The sequence below is a fragment of the Jaculus jaculus genome, chromosome 11, assembly GCF_020740685.1.
Source record: "Jaculus jaculus isolate mJacJac1 chromosome 11, mJacJac1.mat.Y.cur, whole genome shotgun sequence".
Classification (NCBI taxonomy): Eukaryota; Metazoa; Chordata; class Mammalia; order Rodentia; family Dipodidae; genus Jaculus; species Jaculus jaculus.
Genome location: NC_059112.1, coordinates 15,602,776 through 15,626,361, shown reverse-complemented (window position 1 = coordinate 15,626,361; position 23,586 = coordinate 15,602,776). Strand labels below are relative to the sequence as shown.

Here is a 23,586-nt window from a genome sequence, read left to right as displayed (position 1 = left end):
ACAAGGTGGTGCATGCATCTGGAGGCTGTTTGCAGAAGCTCGCTCGTACTCTCTCTCTCCCAATCCCTCTCTCTCTCTCTCTCTCTCTGTCTCTCTCTCTCTCTCTCTCTCTCTCTGTGTGTGTGTGTGTGTGTGTGTGTGTGTGTGTGTGTCTATTTGCAAATAAATGAATAGATTTTTTAGTTATTTATTTGAGAAAAAGAGAAAGACAATGGGTGCACTAAGGCCTCCAGCCACTGCAAACAAACTCCAGATGCATGTGCTACCTTGTGCATCTGGCTTATGTGATCTCTGGGAAATTGAATCTGAATCCTTAGGCTTTGCAGACAAATGCCTTAACTGCTAAGCCATCTATTCAGCCCCATGAATAGTATTCTTTTAAAAAAAGTTTTAAACATAAACTGTTTCTATACCACCTGACAGACGGGAATGAGGAAAAAGGAAGTCACATCTGACAAGGTTCCTGAGATACCATCTCATCTATGTTCTTTTTAAAAGTTTATTTCTAAGCAAGGCATGGTGGTGCATGCCTTTAATCCCAGCACTTGGGGGACAGAGGTAGGAGGATGGCTGAGAGTTCAAGGCCAGCCTGATACTACATGGTGAATTCCAGGTCAGCCTGGGCTAGACCCTACCTCAAAAAACAAAAACAAAAATCTTTCTTCCTTCCTTCTTTCTTTCCTTCCTTCCTTCCTATTTATTTATGAGAGAGAGGAGTACAGGCACACCAGGGCCTCCTGTGACTGCAAACTCCAGATGTATACTCTACTGTGTACATCTGGCTTTACATAGGTACCCGGCTGTCAGGCTTTGCAAGCAAGCACCTTTAACTGCTGAGCCATCTCTCTAGTCTTCATCTGTTTTCATTGCAGAAAAGAAAACAGTGGGCATGGTAGTCTGAATACCTTGGTCAAAATCATGAAGCTTTGGTTAAAAAAAAAAAGCCACTTCTCCACTAGAAGACAAAAAACTGTATAGAAGCTGCTCAATGACAGAACTGGAAAAAATGCATGTGTGTGTGTATATATATATATATATATATATATATATATATATATATATATATATATATATATACACACACACACACACATACATACATACATACACACACACACACACACACACACATGCTTCAACAATTAAAAGGAGGGTGTTTCGACAAGCTTTTGTACTCACTGTCCCATGGTTAAGAAATGTCTCCAAGCTATCAAAGACATTGTTTAGAAAGGTAAGTTAAGATATAAGGCTCAAGAACCACAGGGGAGGACATTTTGAAAAAGAAGCAGACTCAAAGAGAAGCACGGGCCCAGCTCAGACACCTCCTCTCACGTCTCTTCTGTGCCATATATGTCATATGCTATAAGAAAACATTTCATTCATCTATTCAACAGGAATAATCAGTATTGTTTAATCATATTTGTTTTGTTGTGGGTGTTTTGTTTTGTTTTGTTTTGTTTTTGAGGTAGGGTCTCACTATAGCTCAGACTGACGTGGTATTCACTGTGTCTCAGGGTGGCCTTAAACTCACAGCGATCCTCCTACCTCTGCCTCCCACCACTATGCTTGGCTACTGTTTAATCACAATTAACCAGTATTGTTTTAAATGGGGGAAGGATATTATTTTTAAAAGCATAAATAAATATATTGTGTATCACAAATATTTCATTAGCATAATAATCTTATGAATTACATCATTTCAGTTCGCTATTCAAAAATCGTAAGGGGCTGGGGAGACGGCTCTGAAAGTCAGTAAAGTACTTGCCTCAAAAGCATGAGCAACTAAGTTCGATCTCCAGTTCCAGTGTGGAATGCTGGGTATGGCGGCACATGCCTCGAATCCCAGGGCTTGGGAAATGACAACAGGAAGGTCCCTGGGGCTTACTGGCCAGCTAGCCTAGCCTGACGGGTGAGCATCAGGCCACTGAGAAACCCTGTCTCAAAACGGTGAACAGCATCCTTAGGATGAGCCCCAAGGTTGTCCTCTGGCCACCACATGGGCACATGTACCCTCACACACACATGCACACACACAGAAACAATAATGCTAACATTTCTGACATCCTCAGAGAATACATTCCTCTCTGCATCACTCTATATTTAAGAGAAAATCGGTGTCACTGGTTCCAGGTTATAAATGCACTGGAAAAATGTAACAACACAGAAATCATAACCACGTGTTACAAAAACTAAATGAAATCCAGAACAAACAGGAGATTTATGTCTGAAACAGTAGAAGAATATTTCCAAGCAACATACAATCAAAGTCTCATCTTTTTCCAAGGTAGACTCTACAGCATTTATTCCTTTTATACGCTGCCTTCGGTGAGTGCTACAATGGGCATGTGCCCAAAGCCCAGTACATACACTGTTTATACATCACAGAAAATAAATGAGGGTTACTGAGCTTCATCTCAGTCCAGATGCTTTCCACCAGCTTGTTAAGGGCCCTTTAATAAACATAATTGATTAGTATTTTCCTCATCGTAACCAGTGAAGCTTAGGAAACACTGTTCCTCATATGGACTCCTAAGGGATTAGCTGGACATAAGGACTTTAAATCATGAACACAACCAAATTACTTAAAACCCAAACATACACATCCCGCCCCCTCCCCAGCCCCGCACATTTTTCTGCCTCTAAAGGATGGATACACTTTGAGTTCCTTCAGGTTACTCTGACCTGGTCCAAAGACCAGCCCTTGCTCCACTGGGGAGCTCTGCACTAGATGAAACTGGTCACACCTCTCTGTGCCCTGCCCTGAGCTAAGTACATAGAAGTTAAGGATTGACCCATATGTCAAGAAACCCAAGACAATGAGCAAGAGGGCTGCTTTCTTGGTGAACCTGAACAAGGGTGAAGGAGACAGACACTGAGGACCCTCAACACTTACCAAAGCAAAGATCCAGAGGCTCTTAAGAGCTCATCACTGAAGTAGGCTTAAAATAAACCCAACATGGCTCAGGGAATTTTGCAGAAGAGGGGGCAGAAAGATTGTTAGAACCACAAGTTGGGACACTATGCACAGAGACATTGCCTCGTCCTCATAACTGATGGCTAGCCCCACAATGCATTACCCACAATCGCCATGGGGATGACTCCTGCATCCCCAATGAGGAGGGTCCCTTTAGAAAAGGGGCATAGATGAGGGAAAGGATGGTACCAACATATGCTGTTTACACATTAAGTATGTCCATATTAAAAAATTACAGTAAAGAAAGAAGAAAAGAAGGAAGGAAGAAAAGAAAGAAAGAAAGAAACCCTAAGACAGCTAGTGACACTTTATGAAGGCTGTTTGTCCCTGGCATTCCCCTCCATGAAGATTGGTCATTTCCACATCAGCATAATACACTGTACTATTAGTTATAAAGCCATTCCAGAATCTATCATTGTTGGGTAACACAACTGTATCAAACCAAGTATGTATGACACTTTTAAAGCTTGAAATTCAGAGATATCGATTTGTCAAAATTATTATATCCTGCTTTTCTCTTTTTCTCACTGGTCTTGGTGGTCTGGGTTTTGGATAAGTGAAATATGAATTTAGGTAGGTCCTAGTACCTACCCCTTCTGTTCTGGTTTGAATGTGAAGTAACCTTCACAGATGCATGTGTTTGAGCACTTGGTTCCCAATGGGTGGTACTATTTTCGAAAGGGGTGGAACTTTCAGAACACAGGTCCTAGAGCTGCTGGCAATGGATCACTGAGAGCAGGCTTGAAGGTTATACTTGCCCATGATTCTAGTTCAGAGGTCCCTGTGCCCTGGTCCTCTGTGCTGTGAAGGCCCCCGCTGGCTGTCAGGCCTTCTCCACCAAGCAACCTGATATGACTCTTAAATTGGAAGCCAAAATAAATCCTCCTTCCTTTACATTGCCACTGTAATTAAGCTACCATCCTAATACCCATAGATTTTTTTAAGGCGATTTATAACATCTCTCCTCATACTTTAGAAGTGCACAGCAGTAGAACACAGGTCTGAGAAGAGAAGACCGAAGCCGGGCGTGGTGGCGCACGCCTTTAATCCCAGCACTGGGGAGGCAGAGGTAGGAGAATCGCTGTGAGTTCAAGGCCACCCTGAGACTCCATAGTGAATTGCAAGTCAGCCTGGGCTAGAGTGAGACCAGTGTGTGTGTGTGTGTGTGTGTGTGTGTGTGTGTGTGTGTGTGTGTGTGTGTGTGATGTTGCGTGGCAAAAGTAGAGGACCTTGGTTGGCCCATAAGGACCAGTGCTGCTGTCTAACTTCTCTGCTTCATGATAACCAAAGGTCCGTGAGCCACTTCAGAAGCTCCACGCCTAGGACAAAGCAAAGATGAATCTTCTAGTTTCCTTCTAGGATTTTATAGCAAAAATTACCATTAGTAAAAGAAATGGGAATTTAGGGTAAGAAACTCAAAATGAAGACAGCAAGCACATGTCTGGAATGCTCCATAAGGAAAAGCAAAGTTAAGAAGCCCTAAATGATCAGCATTCACTGAGATTCAGGTGGCGGAAAGATAGTAAAAGCCAAAGGATGGGGAGGTGTGCTGTGGCACGCTGGCTTCCAGGTAGGAAGATGCTCTTGCATTCACAGCCTCACGGCAGTTGTCATTACCTACATAGGGTTTTGTCATGAGTGATGGAGGAGGAGAAGTCATCAAAACAGAAGAGACAGAAGATGGACTAGCTGGAAAGAAGGGATTTCAGTGGAGGGCAGCTGAAAGAAGGGTAACAAACGAAAGCAATGGAGGGGATTATGATCAAAGTACATTACATACATGTATGAAAATTGTCAATAAAAAGGTTTTCTGGCCAGGTGTGGTGGCACACACCTTTAATCCCATAATCCCAGCACTTGGGAGGCAGAGGTAGGAGGATCACCATGAGTTCAAGGCCAGCCTGAGACTACATAGTAAATTCTAGATAGCCTAGGCCAGAGTGAGACCCTACCTTGAAAAACCAAAAATAAAAAAAGTTTTCTAAAAAAGAAGCATTATGACATCAGCATTCAACAGTGTAAGTTTCAGACACCATATGCTCCACTGCCAACATCAAATGCTCTGCATAAATAAACTAGCTAAAAGGGACTTCGGAAGACATGTTATGAGACTCATTGATTGCAGCTTTCTGCAAAACATGAGCAAGCTAATGTGAGGCCCCCAAAGGAAGCAAAGGTGTTTTGAAGGTCCTGCACAGGCATCTAAATTACTGTTGTCACTTGTGAATCTAACAGTCATATACTACAGGCATTATTATAACCTCATTTTCAGATGAAAGGGGCTGGGATTCAGAGAGTATAAGCAATAGTTAACACTTCATTTTGAACAATATTTGTCAAGAGTCAGGATACTGAAGTGCATGACTGTTCCTTCTCCCTCACAATCAATCCTGGAGAAATTAAAGAAGGAATCAACTTCTTCCAAGATAGTAAAAAGTCTATGAGGGGCTGGAGAGATGCTCAGAGGGTAAGGCACTTGCCTGTGAAGCCTAAGGACCCACATTTGATTCCCTGATACCCACATAAGCCAGATGCACATGGTGATACATGCGTCTGAGATCGTTTGCAGAGACTAGAGACCCTAGCGCACCCATATTCTCCCTCTCCCTATCTCTTTCTCTCTCACTCTCTCTTTCATAAATAAATAAAACTTTTAAAGAACTTTTTTAAACATCTATAAGAGGGCTGGATGGATAGCTTAGTGGTTAAGGCATTTGCCTACAAAGCCAAAGGACTCAGTTTCAATTCCCCAGGACCCACGTTAGCCAGATGCACAAGGGGGCACATGCGTCTGGAGTTCATTTGCAGTGGCTGGAGGTCATGGCATGCCCATTCTCTCTCACTGTCTTTTTCTCTCTCTCCCTCTTTCTCTGTCAAATAAAAAAAAATTTTAAAGTCTATGAGTGGGCTGGAGAGATGCTTAGTGGCTAAGGTACTTGCCTGCGAAGCCTAAGGACCCAGGTTCGGTTCCCTGGTACCCACGTAAGCCAAATGCAAATGGTGGCACATGTGCCTACAGTTTGTTTGCAGTGGCTAGAGGCCACGCCCATTCTCATTCTCTCGCTCTCTACTCCCTCTCATAAATAAATAAATCGTTTTTAAAAGTCTATGAGAAAACAGTAGGTTATTACCAGGCTGTACCTATGCCGGATATGGTAGAAACATGACAAGGATAGCCACTATCAACATTCCTAGTCAACACTGTGCACTATAAAACCAGAAAGAAAAATCATTTCCTCATTGCTACATGAGATAGCCTTGAGATCAACTTTTTCAAGGACTACATTTAGATTCAAAACTCAAATGTAAATTAACTTTCAAAAGTCATAAAATGAATACTCAGATGCAGCTGGCAAGCTGGTTTGCACAAATCCAAAAATGAACCTGATTTCCATTAATCTGTATTTACGTTAGTGTAAGTCTGAAAATGACAGCCAGCATGTCAAATCAATGACTACACGACCACACAGATCTCATTTCTCAGGTACTGCTCATTTTAATTTAAAAAACAAGCCAACAGAGCCTTCCCTTGTACTTCAGTCCATATTAAAGAGCCACCACGTCCTTCGTAACCGAGTTCAAGTGAGAGGAGGTGGTGCCGAAAAAGAGAGCTGTCCTGACACGCATCACAGTCCAAGCAGCCCGTGTGCACACGGCACGCTGCCTCGAGGTCTGGAGCCTGAGAGCCCGAAGGAGCTGCTGATGGATGTGGTGGCTGCCAGATGAAACGTAGGGATGATGGTCCAAAAAGATGGGGAGACGATCTGCACAAAAGCTTGCTGGGTGGCTGCTGGGGTGTCAGAGCATAACCAGGATGAGTACACAATTCTCATGGGAGGTGGAACCCAAGCAGCAGGAGAAAGGTGTGTCCATACAGAGACAGGCAGCAGCAGCCGGGCTCAGGGTGTCCAAGGTCAAGTGAAATGCGGAGCATACCCACACCAGAGTATGCTCATGGTAGTGGCAGCACCCCAGAATCTGTTTCCAAATGGAGACAGGTTAGAAGGGGTATAAAGCAGAGGCAGGCAACCCAGCATGCTAGACACCAAACAGCCCAATGCTAAATAAGCTGTCAGCCAGACTCTTAAGAGAAGTCATGAAAAAGAATAATTAGAATTGCCGGCATTGTAGTGCACGCCTTTAATCGCAGCACTCAGGAGACAGAGGTAGGAGAATTGCAGTGAGTTCAAGACCACCCTGAGACCACATAGTGAATTCCAGGTCAGCCTGGGCTAGAGCAACCCTACCTCGGAAAAAAAAAAGAATAACTAGAATAAAATGAATATACAGTTTGTTAAAATTGGGAGCCATGGGCTGGAGAGATGGCTTAGCGGCTAAGGTGTTTGCCTGAAAAGCCAAAGGACCCAGGTTTGACTCCCCAGGACCTAGATAAGCCAGATGCACAAAGTGGAGCATGTGTCTGAAGTTCATTTACAGCAGCTGAAGGTCCTGGTGTGCTCATCATTCTCTGTCTTTCTATTGGCCTGCCCCCCCCTCTTGAATAAAATAAATAAATAAAAATTTTTAAATAAAAAAAATAGGAGACATACCTTAAAGCAGTACTGAAAGAAAGTTTTCTAGCGTTAACTGCATAGGTTAGAAAAGAAACAATCTCTTGGGGCTGGAAAGATGGCTTATGGGTTAAGGCACTTGCCTGCAAAGCTTAAGGACCCAGGTTCAATTCCCCAATACCCACATAAGCCAGATGCACAAGGTGGCACATGCATATGGAGTTCATTTGCAGTGCCTAGAGGCCCTGGGACACCCAGTCTCTCTCTCTCTCTTTCTCTCTCTGTCCCTCAAATAAATAAAATAAAATAATTTTAATATATATTATAGGGAACTGGGGAAATTGCTTAGTGGTTAAGGTTTTTGCCTGTGAAGCCTAACATCCCCAGGTCAATTCCCCAAGACCCACGTAAGCCAGGTGCACAAGGTGGCACATGCATCTGGACTTCATTTACAGTGTCTGGAGGCCTTGGGATACCCATTCTGTCTTCTCTCTGCCTCTTCCTCTCTCTCTCTCTCTCTTAAATAAATAAATAAATAAATAAATAAATAAATAAATAAATAAACATATTATATATATATGTATATATATATATATGTATATATATTTAAAAAGAAAAGGAATGATCTCTAATAATTCAAATTCCTACCTCAAAAATCTATTTTAAAAAATCAAACTCCAAACAAACAGAAGAAGCTGGGCATGATAGCACATGCCTTTCATCCTAGCACTCAGGAAGCAAGACTGAGATATAAAAAGAGACACATAAATTACCATTATCAGTACTGAAACAGAAGATATCAATATAGAGCACATATACAGAGTTACAATAATAGAATATGAGGAACTACTATATATATGAGGTGAAGTAGATCAATTTCTCAACAAAAACTACCATGATTCATCCAGTTGTAAAACAGGTAACTGAGTCAAGCATGGATCACTATTAAGAGGCCAGCCTCAGACTACAGAGTGAGTTTCAGGTCAGCCTGGGCTAGAGTAAGACCCTACCTCAAAAAAATATAGTAATGATAGTAGTAATAACAATAAATAATTAGAGTAACCTTACAATTAGTGAGGGTTTTAAATTCATAATTTAAAACTCTCAAAACAAAAATCTCCAATGCCATCATTACAGAGTTAAAGCAAGCATTTAGAATGACTCAAAAATATTTCTAAACAGGCCTCTGGCATCACTGATGTCGTTGGTTTGCTGAAGTCCGCGGCTCTGAGAGGCAGCCCCGCCTCCCGCGCCACCGCCATGAAGTGCTCAAGGAGGACCACTCGCTGGAACACAGATGTAAAGAATCCCGAAGATCGGAGATCAGAGCAAAATATCCCGACCGGGTTCCAGTGGTGCTGGAGAAAGTCTCAGGCTCTCAGATTACGGACGCTGACAAAAGGAAGTACTTGGTTCCATCTGACATCACTGTGGCTCAGTTCATGTGGATCATGAGGAAAAGGGTCCAGGTCCCTTCTGAGAAGGCAATCTTCTTGTTAGTGGATAAGACAGTCCTACAGTCAAGCTGAACTATGGGACAGCCAAACGAGAAGGAAGATGAAGATGGATTCTTGTATGTGGCCTCAGTGGAGAGAGCATTTTCGGCTTCTGAGGGCAACTGCTAAGCTAGGTGCACCATTGCTGATTGTGTATCTTGTAAATAGCTGGATATTTTCAGTTATTTATACCAAAAACTCTTCACATAGACCTATCAGTGCATTTGTAACTGGATCTATTTCTTATTTTTCATTCATTTATTTAGTAGAGATAAGGGGGGAGAGAGAGAGAGAGAGAATGGGTGTGCCCAGGGCCTCTAGCCACTGCAAATGCACTCCAGGTGCATGCACCACCATGTGCATCTAGCTTATGTGAAACCTGGAGGATTGAACCTGGGTCCTTAGGCTTCGCAGGCAAATGTCTTGACCGCTAGGCCATCTCTCCAGCCCTGGACTTATTTCTTAATATACTGGAAGGTTTTGTTTCCTTAGATTAGTAAATTAGCATACGGGGTTTTATTTCGAGTTTTTCTTTTTTGTGCATTGTCCTCAAGGCTATATTCTCCAGGGACTGTGTTCCTTTGGGAATTATTTAATGAAGAGATTTCCACAATGAAGTGAGGTGGGGGGTATTAAAGTGAAATGGAAGGAGATGATGCATTTGTTCTGGATTATGTTTGAAGTGTTAGATGGCTAAGCATTAAAGGCATTCAATTAAATCCTTAGCAACCAGGATACTTGCTTCACTAGATTTTGCCAACTGCCAACTGGACTGAGCTAATCTGTTCTTTCTGAAACTACTATGGTAAATAGTTAACAATAAAACTTCCTCTTATAAAGGACACACACACACACACACACACACACACATATTTCTAAACAATCTTTTCCAGAAAACATGATAAAAGAATACTTCTCAGTGCATTTGATGAAGCTAGTCTTACTGTGATACAATAACCAAAGACAATTGAAAACAGAAAGAAAACTGTAGAACAACATTACTATGAATACAAATGCAAAAATCCTTAGCAAATAGAAGGCAGCAATTTGTAAAAGTTTTATGCAGCATGACATGTCTTGTGGGTGATTTCCTTTTATACCTCTCTAACAGAAGGAAAGACTAAAATACAATAGAGATAACTACATTAGAAAGTAAGAAGTGCTAGTAAGTAAAAAATAAAACACACAGGGGCTATATAAAGTACTAAGATGGACAGGAAAGGGCTCACTAAAAAGGAGAAAGGGGCTGGAGAGATTGCTCAGTGGTTAAGGTGCTTGCTTGCAAAACCTAAAGACCCGGGTTCAATTCCCCAGTACCTATGTAAGGCAAGCGCACAAAGTAAGGCATGTATCTGGAGTCTGTTCGCAGCGGATGGAGGCCTTGGTGCGCCTATTCATACCCCCCCTTGCAGATAAATAAAACATTTTTTAAAAAGGGGGTATGAGGGCTGGAGAGATGGCTTGGCGGTTAAGCGCTTGCCTGTGAAGCCTAAGGATCCCAGTTCGAGGCTTGACTACCCAGGACCCACGTTAGCCAGATGCACAAGGGGGCACACGCATCTGGAGTTCATTTGCAGTGGCTGGAGGCCCTGGCGTGTCCATTCTCTCTCTATCTGCCTCTTTGTCTCTCTGTCTGTCACTCTCAAATAAATAAATAATAAAATTTTAAAAATTTAAAAAAAAAAAAGAAATATGAAAACAGGAGGCCAGTGTGTATCTGTGGGAAGAGCAAATCCGGGTACAGGGATCATTCAGAGCCAAAGACCTGAGGTAGGATCTGCAGTTGCCTGGGAAGGAACAAGGAATGATGAAAGAATGAGACAGAACCCAGGACACCAAACAGTACACAGTCCTGTAGGCCATGACGAGTCCTCCGGCTGTCGCTGGAAGGAATGTGCGGAGCGGTGGGGGCAGAGTGGGCACTGTCCCGTGAAAGGCAGCAGCAGCTCAGCTGAGGGGATGTTCAGAGCCAGGGCCAAGGACAGGGTTAAGCACAGGCAGGCAACTGGATGAACTGAAGGAATCACGGGTCAGAAGAGTAGAGCTTAGAACAGAGAACAGAGCCCTAATTCAACAGGAAGAAAACATAAAAACAAAAGAACACTTGGGAGCTGGAGAGATGGCTTAGTGTGAAGCCTAAGGACCCAGGTTCAATTCCCTAGTACCTACATGAGCCAGACGCAGCAAGGTAGCGCATGCATCTGGAGTTCATTTGTAGTGGCTAGAGGCCCTGACATGCCCATTCATTCATATATTCCCCCCCTTATAAATAATTAAAACATTAAATTTAAAGAAAAAGAATATCAGCCTCCTCCTTGCCAAAAGCCCTCCACACAGTCCAGGGAGGGATGGACAGGAACCGTACAGCTATGCTGTGATCCATTTAAGTTCTTGATTTAGCCCTCATTTGCATTGGCAGTAACTTCAAAGGCCACCATTATAAACAGTCTATTATGAAAATTGTATTAGCAATAAATTATTATTATGAAAGCACACAGCATAGTTTGAAACTTGTTTTTTAAAGATTATTCCATTATAGGTACATCTGTTGCCAAGTGCCCATCTGTTTTGCATTTTAGCAGCAGGTTTTTTATCCTCACTCTCTGTCATTGAATAGTGTTTGGAGACTTGTCAGAGGTGGTAGTGGTGGTGATTGTTCCTTTGATGGACATACAATATATACCAGGAAACCTGTGATTTGTTCAATTCCTCCTTTGCAAAAATATTAATTAATAAGTGCAATTCCTTCAGTCTCTAAGCAATAGAGGAAACAACCATGTTTCTCCCAGTTTCTACTTTATACCTTTTTGATTAAAGTTGTCTCAATATATCTATGCATGTTTTATAATACATTTCTATTGTCACTATTTTATCAACCTGGCTGTCATTAAAACTTTCTTCTTTATTCCATTCTCTCTAGGACTAGCCTCTGACACATAGGACTCCACTTCCATCACTGGATGACAGTCGAATCTTACTTTCTGTAACACTCATTCGTGTCAGACCAGGAAGAAGAAATGCACATAAGAGGACACAGTCTAGGTATGTGCTCAAAGGCAGACCTGAGTCACAGTGAAGGCCTAATTAGGATGATCTTCATTTTAAAAACAAGGTCAAACTTAGAAATAAGTTATTTAGAGCAATGCTCTCATTCTGTGCATGAAATAGTGAGGTACAAAGCTGTGTTAACATGGTTTTGTTTGTAAGTACCTGAAATTCAGTGTAGCTTCAGTAATAAGTATATTCTGTTGCACACTATGAGGCCCAGAGAGCACCAGGGACCCCAGCAGCAGCTCTTCTTTGCAATAGTCATTGTCGTATGACCTCGGTGTTAGCGCCAACGTCCAGTGTGAGCAGAAGGAGTAAAAGGAGGTTGGGTTTTTTTTGGGGGGAGGAATACTGGGGTTTTTTCCATTTTAATTTTTGGGGTTTTTGAGGTAGGGTCTTGCTCTGCCCAGGCCAACATGGAATTCATGATGTAGTCCCAGGCTTCGCCTCCTACCTCTGCCTCCCACATGCTGGAACTAAAGGCATGTGCTACCACTCCCAGAGTAGTGCTGCTGCTGCTGCTGCTGTCTTTTTGTTTGTTTGTTTGTTTGTTTTTGGAGGTAGATAGGGTCTCACTCCAGCTCCGGCTGATCTGAAATTCACTATGTAGTCTCAGGTTGGCCTCAAACTCACAGTAACCCTGAGAGGATACTTTTATTCTTATATTTATCCTACTGCATGTCTCCTTGTGTTATAATGGTTTTTTTAAAAAAAAAATCATAGAATTTTCAAAGACAAGATGCCTGAGAATGTGCCAGATACATAGCATGTTCTGGAAAATGTTAACAGAGCTGATGGCAGGAGTGGCCTACTGATATGATCTCTCTTCTTCACATTAGACCCTGACCATCCGGTTTCTACACCTTCTACACGGTTTAAGTGGTCCTCCAAGATACAATCAACCAAGGACCACTACTTCTATGAGACCATCCCTCTAAGGATCACAATTTGACACTTGCAGGAGCTGTCACACTTGTAGGACTGTCACACAGCCGCCTTGATTTCATGCTATTTCTATATTTGTCTTATTGTGTCTGAGTGTAACTCCTGACACCCAACCAAAGTGTTCCTTAAAGGCAGGAATGACATTTCACCTCCATTTATGTCCTCATATTACTTAAGCTAAAGTAAGGCTCACAGCAAGTCTTTACAAAGTAACCTCTCAGTGACTGTGTGAACAGCTAGATGTATTTCCAGTCACGATGACGTTGCTTGTGGCCACAAGCCCTGACCTATGTTTCATTGTACATATTAGCAAAGAGAAAAAGACAAGGTCTGCAACTTTCCATTTTCTTTTCGTATTGGGAATTATTAACTATCTGACAAAAAACTGAAAACTTTAGAAATACAAATTAATTTCAACTATAATATGAAACTCCAAATTCAAAACTGAGGTGCTGGAGAGCTGGCTCAGCAGTTAAGGTGCTTGCCTGCAAAGCCTAAGAACCTGGGTTCAATTCCCCAGTACCCAAATAAAACCAGGTATACAACATAGCACATACATCTGGAGTTCATTTACAACGATGAGAGGCCCTGGCACACCCATTCTCTTTCTCTCTCTTTCAAATAAATAAAGTATGTTTTAAAAAAAGTACCAGAGAGATAAGAAAAATAAATACCTTTTCCCTTTCTAGGATATTTTCTTGCATGTGTTCACAGTATGCTTGTGGTGTGGTTATGTGATGTGTAATATATGCACATGTGTGTAGATGCATGTTCCATGTATGTGCCTGCAAAGGCCAGAGAACATGGGGCATCCTTCTCTTATTACTAATTTTCCTGTTTCCTTGAGATAGAGTCTCTCCCTGCAATTCTCTAGTCCCTGCCATCCATGGGCTGAGGTTACAGATGCGCGTGTCCACACTCAGCTTTTGGTTTTTGTTTTTGTTTTTGTTTTTTTTTTAGTGTGGGTGTGGTATGAGTGCACCAGACTCTTGACACTACAAACAAATGCCCACCTGGCTGTATGTAGGCAGCTGGGGAACTGAACCCACACTAACGGGCTTTGCAAGAAAGTACCTTTAACTGCTGAACAATCTACCCAACCCTGGATCAGCTTTTTTTAATATGCAAATTTGGTGGTCTTGGACCCAAGAGGTCCTTATATTTAAGAGGCAAGCACACTTAACCACTGAACTAACTCCCCAGTCCCCTTCTAATACTTTTTTTTTTTAAGCTGGAGCTGGAGAGAGGGCTCAGCAGCTAAATGTGTTTTCTTGTAAAGCTTGCTAGTCTGGGTTCCAGTTCTTGGTACCCATGATGCCAGATGAACAAAGTGGCACATGAATATGGAGTTTGTCTGCAGTGGCAAGAGACTGCCATACACACACACAGAAGTAAGTAAATAAAATACTTGTTAAAGCCAATAAGAATCATTCTCATAAAAACTGTAGATGAATGAAGGACAAGATGAAATGGTGAATGCCTACTTTTTTATTGCAGGAGAAATGTTCTTTAATTTTTTGTTGTTGTTTTGTTGTGTTTTGTTTTGTTTTCTGTTGTTTTGTTTTGTTTTTCAAGGTAGGGTCTCAATCTAGCTCAGGCTGACCTGGAGTGCACAATGTAGTCTCAGGGTACCTTCAAACTCCTGGTGATCTTCCTACCTCTACCTCCCAAGTGCTGAGATTAAAGACGTGCACCACCACGCCAGCTATGTTCTTTAATTTTTAAAATACTTCATGACTTAAAGTATACCATGTTCTTTTTTTTTTTAATTTCTCTAAACGTGAGAAAATATACTTAGAAACAAAATTTCTCCCACTAATGCCCAAGACCATATTATTTGTCTATCCTTGGCTCACAGCTGTATGGGTTGCTTTTTTATCATCTGAGACAGCCCAGACATAATTTCATGTGAAGCTGTCTACACAACAAACATCCATAAACAGACTCACCTTCCTGATCTTGGGAACAAGCTGTGATCACATCTAAATGGCACAATTATAAAATTCCATATTTTATGACTTACTGTTCTATTTAATGAATGTGACTATTTCTTTTAAAAGTACTTTTCCTAAATATTATCCATTACAAATGAATATCTGTAATAAGTAACACTGCATCTGTTTTCCCTTTCTTTTCTCTTTTTTTTTCCAAGACAGGATATTAGGCCCAGGCTGGCCTTGAACTCAATAAATAACAAAGGGTGGACTTGAACACCGGATTTTCCTGCCTCTAACTCCCCAGTGCTGTTTCTTTTCTACAGATATACTCAGAAAAGAGAAAGAGGGAGAAGAATGAGAGACAAAAACTACCCCTTACTTGGACTGAGCAAGACAGCCTGGTGCAATTACATTCTGCTTGTCTTCCAGGGCTTGGAGTGCAGTGAGCTCCACCATGTTGACCATCACATCATTTGTGTGGCCTGGAAGCTGTGGGAGCACCGAAATCATCTTCTCTGCCAAGTTGTCTCCATGATGTCCAACTGCTCCTGTGTAACCACACAAGCAAACGTAAGCCCACAACCTGGACAAAAGCTTGAGTGCCCTTCTACCAAAAATAGCATGTGGGGCCTAAAGACTTGGCTTAGTGGTTAAGGCATCTGCCTACAAAGCCAAAGGACCCAGGTTCGATTCTCAGGACCCACATAAGCTAGATGCACAAGGTGGCCCATGCTTCTGGAGTGCTTGTGCAGTGGATGAAGGCCCTGGCATGCCCATTCTCTCTCCCCTCCTGTCTCTCTCTCTCTCTCTCTCTCTCTCTCTCTCTCTCAAATAAATAAAATAAAATTACATGTGGCTGGAGAGATGGCTTAGTAGTTAAGGTGCTTGTCTACAAAAACCAAACAACCTGAGTTTGATTCCCCAGTACCCACATAAAACCAGAAGCAAAGTGGTACACGCATCTGGAGTTCATTTGCAGTGCCTGGAGGCCCTGGTATGTGTGTGCGCTCGCTCGCCCGCCCGCCCTCCCTCCCTCCCTCTCTCTTTCTCTCTCTCTTTCTCTCTCTCTCTCTCTCTCTCTCTGTTTAAGTTTTTATTTATTTGTACATGTTTGTGTATAGCATTGCCTCTTGCCACTACAAACAAATGCCAGACATGGTGTCTAGCTTATGTGGGTGGCTTGGGAATTGAACCCAGGTTGGCAGGCTTTGCAAGCAAGCAAATTTAACCACTGAGCAATCTGCCCAGGCCTTCTCTGTTGGTGTTTTTGTTTGTTTGTTTTGTTTTTTGTTTTTCTGTCATGTCACATTAATAGGACAGAAGACCTAGTAAGGAAAGGCGAAACTAGGAATCCAAGGAATCACCACCATTACCATCATCATCTTCATTCACATAACAACTCTTTACTCAAAATTTACAATGTTCATAATCCACTTAATAGTTACAACAACTCTATAGGTAGACATCGGTATGCTCAATGGCAAAGATTCAATTACACAGAAAGTTCAATTATAATCTCTTGTTCAAGATCAAGAAAATAATTAATTTGATCATTACAAAGGAGGAGAAATTCAAACCCAGGAGTGGTTTAAAAAAAAAAAAACTTAGGCTAACAAACTGTCCTAAAACAGAGGAGGTATGACTGTTTCTAAGGTAATTAGTGATGTTAAAGAACAAAGTTGTGAGCTGGAGACACAACTTAGCAGTTAAGGCACTTGCCTGCAAAGCCAAAGGACCCTGGTTCAATTCCCCAGGACCCATGTAAGCCAGATGCACAAGGGAGCAGATGCATCTGGAGTTCATTTGCAGTGGCTGGAGGCCCTGGTGCACCTATCCCTCCCCCACCTCAAATAAATAAAGAATTTTTAAAAAGGAACAAAGTTGCTGAATTACCAGTAGTATATGCATTTGTAAGGTGGTCAGCCTGAGCTAGAGTGAAATTACACCTCAAAACAAACAAACAAGCCACATGTGGTGGCGCACACCTTTAATCCCAGCAGAGGTAGGAGGATTGCTGTGAGTTCAAGGCCACCCTGAGACTCCATACTGAATTCCAGGGCAGTATGAGCTAGAGTGAGACCCTGCCTCGGGGAAAAAAAAAAAAAAAACAGACGGAATGTGCCTTTGCAAGGGCAAATGGTGTCAGTGTTCCAAGGTTGTCTCCCCAGCATCCGACTAAATGCTGCTTGCGTATGAGTGCCTGGTAAAGTAAGGGGTTCAAGGACCCAGAGAGGCCTCAAAAGGCCAAGTGAATTGTGTCCTTAACCTAGACTGAAATGGACATCCTAGGGTGCTTACAGAATCGTGGACACTGTTCTTCACCAGTTCCCTCTTCACTGGATAAAAACTTTTGTAACTTTGCATTTAGCACTAAAATAACTTTTCTTTAAACCTGATGCCAAAATTCTGATCTCTTCTCCCAACCCATTCTTATTTTTCCTCTGTCATCTATAGAAATGTTACACAAACAAGTATAGGTATGTCTGTGACAGCGGCCTTTCTCTACTGGCTTCCTTGGCAGCTACAATCTGGGTGAGTAAATCCTCTGCAAATTGAAATTGCTGACTGTCTTCTTAAAATGCCCCAAACAGGAGAAGTCAAGCTATAAAATGACTGTTATATTTATACAAGCAAAGTATCACTTATTCATTAAAATATCATATGCTAATATTCTAGATGTTCAAAAGTAGACGAATAGCTTACTTGGTTTACATTTTTTTGGGGGGGTGGGTTTTTTTGTTTATTTTTATTTATTTGAGAGCGACAGAGAAAGAGAGAGAGAAAGACAGAGAGAGAGAATGGGAGCACCAGGGCCTCCAGCCACTGCAAACGAACTCCAGATGCATGCGCCCCTTTGTGCATCTGGCTAACGTGGGTCCTAGGGAATCGAGCCTTGAACCAGGGTCCTTAGGCTTCACAGGCAAGCGCTTAACCACTAAGCCATCTCTCCAGCCCTACATCTGTTTTTTTTTTTTTTTTTGGTTTTTCGAGGTAGGGTCTCACTCTGGTCCAGGCTGACCTGGAATTAACTCTGTCATCTCAGGGTGGCCTTGAACTCATAGCAATCCTCCTACCTCTGCCTCCTGAGTGCTGGAATTAAAGGCGTGCGCCACCACGCCCGGCCCTACATCTGTTTTTGAGACAAGTTCTTGCTGGCCTTGGTAGTCCAAACTGGCCTGGATTAACAATCCCCCTGTCTCAGGCTCCCATACATTGGAATGAGGTACATGTACGAGTCCCTCTAGTCCATAAGAATAGTTTGATGTTTTTCTCAAAATATAGATTTTAATCTTCCATTAATATATAATTTCTAAGCTCACTGTGGTGAATACGCATCCTTACAATAAGATAAAAAATATAATTCATTCTCCTTCCCTTCCTCCCAACTTCACCATACAATTAATATCTCAAAATTCTAACCAAAGGGATTTTTTGATGGTAAGATTGTATTTGAAATGAACTCCCTTAAAACTTAATTTTCTCCCAATGCTTGCTACAAGTCACATTTCCCTAACTTATAAATAACTTAGGACTGGAGGGATGGCTTAGTGGTTAAGGCACATCTCTGTGAAGCCTAAGAACCCAGGTTCAAATCTCCAGGTCCCACACAAGCCAAATACACATGGTGGCATATGCAACTGGAGTTCGTTTGCAGTGGCTAGAGGCCCCGGTGCTCCCATCCTCTCTCTCTCTCTCTATCTCTCCCTCTCTCTGTCTCTAATAAAAAAATTTAAATTTAAAGAAAATTAATTTAGCCAGGCATGATGATGCATACCTTTAATCCCAACACTTGCGAGGCTAAGGTAGGAATTCAAGTCCAGCCTGAAAGTACATGGTGAATCCCAGGTCAGCCTGAACTACAGCAAGACCCTACCTCGAAAAACAAAATAAATAAATAAATAAAATATAAACCTTACATTACATCAAAACTGTTTATATTTAAAATATGACATTAGAGGAATGAATGACAAAATGCCAACTCATATGACCTTAATTTCTCAAGGGCTCTTCTGTGAATATAGATTCACAAACATCCAACTTGAAAACATTTAATACATTTTAAAATTTCAATTTGTGCTATATCATGATTCAGAAATAAACTAAGCCCTTGTAACCAATCAACATGACAGGAACTTCAGATTCTCCTTTTATAAAGTGAATACAAAGCCAAGAGTTCTACTGCACTTTACATTTTCAGACAATTTAAGTTTCCCTTTATTCAATAAACTATAAAACATTATTTGAGACATCCTAGAGTGAAAGTAAATCAAGCCCTAGTTACCTCTTCCCTGTTCAACAATTTTTTTGTTTTTTTGTTTGTTTGTTTGTTTTCTGAGGTAGGGTCTCACTCTAGCTCAGGCTGACCTGAAATACACTGTGTAGTCTCAGGGTGGCCTCAAACTCACGGCGATCCTCCTACCTCTGACTCCCAAGTGCTAGTTTTAAAAGCGTGCACCACCGTGCCCAGCTTACCTATTCAATTTTTAATCAGTGAACAGCAAGGTGGTCTCTAATCTATATAAAGAATGATTTGAGGGATGGAAAAATGGCTTAAAGGTTAAGGCACTTCCTATGAAGCCTAAGGACACAGATTTGATTCCTCAGTACCCATATAAGCCAGATGCACGAGGTGATGCATGCATGTGGAGTTTGTTTGCAGTGGCTACAGGCCCTGGTGTGCTCATTCTCTCCCTTCCTCCTTCCCTTCCCTCTCTCTCTCTCTCTCTCTCTCTCTCTCTCTCTCTCTCTCTCTCTCTCTGTCTCTGTCTCTATCTCTATCTCTCTCTTTCTCTCATAAATAAATACAAAGAAAAAGAAAAAATTTAAAACACAGAGTTGGTCCAACGGACACAAAAGTACCTTGAAACTCAGGATTTGAAACTCTATAAGTAATCTAATGGTTCAATGGTTAACACAAGAAAAAATGCCCATCATGTGTGACCCTGTGGGTGATAACGCAAATACATACATTGTGTTATTATCATAAGGCACACAGGATCACCACTTGTTTTTGCAAACAGCACTGGAGTTAACAACTATGTTTGATTTCTAGAGCTGCAAACTTCTAGACACCAAACTCTTGTAACCCTTACTCCAGGACAGTTACAGTAATACGTATATGCAAACTGAGGACACATTTACGCATTGTAGCACTTAACAAATGATAACACAATTGCTTGTCTATACAACATCTCTCCACAAACAAAACTAAACTGTAACCCCTGTGAAATTAGGAACTGTACCCATTTAGTCTGTGTAGTCTTAACCTGCCTAACAGAGTCAGAGGCCAGCAAAATATCCACTGGATCATCAAAAGTCCCAGCACCTGGAAGAGTATCTATAAAAACTACTAGTGTGGGGGGCTAGAGAGAGATGCCTTAGCGGCTAAGGTGCTTGCTGAGAAGCCTAAGGACTCAAGTTCGATTCCCCGGTACCCACATAAGCCAGATGCACACATGCATCTGGATTTCATTTGCAGTGGCTGGAGGCCCTGGTGCACCCACTCATTCATTCATTTATTCTCTCTCTCTCTCTGCCTCTCTTTCTTGAATAAATAATAAAATAAATAAATAAAAATAATAAATAATTTTTAAGAAAACTACTAGTGTAGCTGGGAGATGGCTCAGTAATTAAAGGTACTTGCATGCAAAGCCTGGGTTCAATCCCCCAGTACTTAAGTAAAGCCAACCAAAAAAGTGGCACAAGCATCTGGCCTTCGTTTGCAGTGGCAAGACACAGGCATACCTGCCCCTCCCCACACACACACATACAAATAAATTTTTTTCTCTTTTTTTAATTTACTTTTTATTTATGAGAGAGAGAATGGCATACCAAGGCCTCTAACCATTGCATACGAACTCCAGATACATGTGCTTCCATGTGCATCTGGCTTACGTGGGATCTGGGGAATTGGACCTGGGTCCTTAGGCTTCACAGGCAGGCGCCTTAACCACTATGCCATCCCTCTAGGTCTAAATAAATATTTTTAAAAGTGCTATTGGTGAACTGTGTAGATGGCTCAGTGGTTAAAAGCATTTGCTTGCAAAGCATGGTTGCCCCGGGTTTGAGTCTCCAGTACCCACAGTACCCATATAAAGCTAGATGCAAAAAGTGGTGTATTTGTTTGCACAGACAAGAGACCCTGACATGGCTGTTTATTAATGGGTGGTGTTCTCTCTCTCTCCCTCTCCCCCCCACCTCTGCTTATTAAAAACAAAAACAGTACCATTAGCAAGTCAACTTACCTGTGAGATCGAGAGTTCTATCCACAAAGACCACGGATGCCCTGCCCGCAGCGGTTTTCCTCCTGTTCTTGGCAGGCGCGTAATTTGCCAGATCTGCAGCGAGGACCCGACTGAGGGTGCCCACGGCAAAACACTCCTCTCGTACCCCTAGATGCTCACACAGAGAACTAAGGCCAGACACCAGGCACCTGATTTGCAGCAGAAGCTCTGGGGTCAGGGCTGTGGCGTCCACCTCGCCCAGGCTGACAAGCCTCCTCTTGTCGGGTCTGGCACTGTTCAGGAGATGTACATCGCGGGGTAGGAGCGGGAAAAGAGTAGCAAAGGCAGGGGTCAAGGCCAGGTGGGGAGCAGCAGGGGCGAACAACAGTGGGACGTGCAGCACCTCGGCCGTGTAGTTCATGTTACCCATCCACTCGCACAGCTTCTCCTCCAGTTGCTCGAACACCGGCCGCTGCCCCTCTAGCTCGGCCGCCGCAGCCGCCGGCACGTGGTTAGCCGTGAGGTGGACAGCGTGGCTCACGGCCGTGACCACCACGCAGTACTGGAAGTGACTGCGGCGGATGATGTCCCGGAGGGTGTCTACCGTCCGGCCTTTCAGCAGACGGCTCAACACGAACAGCGCCTTGGGCTGCTCGGCTCGGCCACCGACGGCATCGGGTCCAAACTCCCTCAGGTGACACGCTTGGTCCCCCACGGCCTCCAGGAGGCGAGTGGATCCGCAGCTCCAGTGCAGGCTCTCGGCGCTGGCGGCGTCCAGGTAGACCAGAGCCCTCTTGGCTTTGGACAGAACCTGCTCCCAGCTCTGCTGGCTAAATGACTGCACGCCCGGGGCGCTCATGGTCTGGGAAGGGGTGGGGCGGGGATTCGTGGACTCGGGGAACTCGTAGGCAAGCAACAAAAAACTTCTGTCAAAACTCACGGCTTCCGGAAACCCGGTGCCTTTAGACTTTGGACCGTCAACACAGGACACGTGTTCCCATCTCTGACGCGCGCCGCTGCTCGCGCACGGTGATGACGTCGGTGAGCGCTGATTGGCTCGTTTGGCGAGCGGTTTGACGACAAAGATAGTCCCCCGCGGGAAACACAAGCGGGTAGCGTTCATTGGTTCCGGCCTTTTGTAAACGTTGGAAGATCATTGGGGAAGAGCTGACCGGCGTGTGTTGGTGTCCCTCTGTCTGCTCAGGTTATCTTTCCCCGGCCGCTGAGAACCCCCTCAGTTATTACAAAACCTAATCTGACGTTTCATATCGTCCTAAGATGTGAACACATCTCTAAAAGTACAGCTAGACTAAACCTGTGACCAGCCAGAGAAGATGATAAAAACACCCAAGTACTGCCAAATAGGTTGTAGTTTTGGATTGCTGTCCTACGCATTATGGCACATAAGCCTCATTTTATTTATTTATCATTTACTTCTGTTGGTTTTTCGAGGTAGTGTCTCGCCCTAGTCCAGGCTGACCTGGAATTCACTATTGTAGTCTCAGGGTGGCCTCGAAATCATTGTGATCCTCCTACCTCTGCCTCCCAAGCACTGGGATTAAAGGCAGGCGTGATCACGCCCGCTTAAGCGTCATTTAAAAACCTATTGATCTCGGGCTCAGTGGTTAAGGGGCTTGACTGCAGAGCCTAATGACAGCAGTTCAATTCCCCAGTACCCACATAAAGCCAGATGCACAAAGTGGTGCATACCCTCTGTCTCTTCTATCTATCTCTATTTGCAAATAGATAAATAAAATATTTTCTTAATTGGTCTTGCTTTCATCTTTCTCCCGCTTTGAAATCTTGATCGGCTTCAAAACTCCTAGAAGATAGTTCTTCATCTCTATTTCTGCAATTGATTCTGGAATTTTGGGTTCCTTATATGTCAATGCAACAATAATTTGGGGTGTTGCTGGATCCTTGTCCTATGAATTTGAAGAATGAAATCCACAGACCAGAGGATAAGGTTTAGAAATATTTTATTGTAGCTTAACGCTTTACTAGGACAAAGAAAAGGGGGTTTAAGCCAGGAACATAAGAGAAGGAAGCAAGGTGGAGCTCTTGCCCAGGGAGGCAAGAGGGGGAAAGCCCACCTCTGAGACTCAGATCTGGGTTCTTATGTGGAGTGGCTACCTGAGGAAGACCAGGTCAGCAGGTTGCTGTGGACAAAGACCAGTGTTAACAGCTTTGCCAGTCATCTTAGGTAAGGATCAGAGTTTCTGTCCTCTAGGAAAGGTGCAAGCTTGATCTAGAGATCTTTCCTGGAGGCTGTAACATCCAGGTTTCTGCAAGCTTAGTGACATTTCCTGCTTTGAGTCAAGGAGTGAAAAACCATTACATTTGGGGTTCTGTTACCCAGATTGCCTAGCCAATTTCTCTCTCCTACCACTACCACCCTACCTCAGCATGAACTCCATCCTGAACAACGTCAATGATCGCTCCACCATTTCC

General features: G+C 42.9%; 1 protein-coding gene across 1 annotated transcript in view; it reads right to left on the bottom strand.

Annotated features, from left to right (window-relative positions):
* The window catches only part of Scfd2 (sec1 family domain containing 2), a 357,956-nt gene extending 335,804 nt beyond the window's left edge, over positions 1-22,152 (bottom strand). The window contains exons 1-2 of the mRNA XM_004658696.2: positions 21,157-22,152; positions 15,291-15,459 (exon numbers count right to left, since the gene is read on the bottom strand). Of these exons, the coding sequence (XP_004658753.2) occupies positions 15,291-15,459; positions 21,157-21,994 (1,007 nt within the window). The 5' untranslated portion in view covers positions 21,995-22,152. The remainder of the gene's footprint in view (positions 1-15,290; positions 15,460-21,156) is intronic.
* Between the last annotated feature and the right edge of the window lie 1,434 nt (positions 22,153-23,586).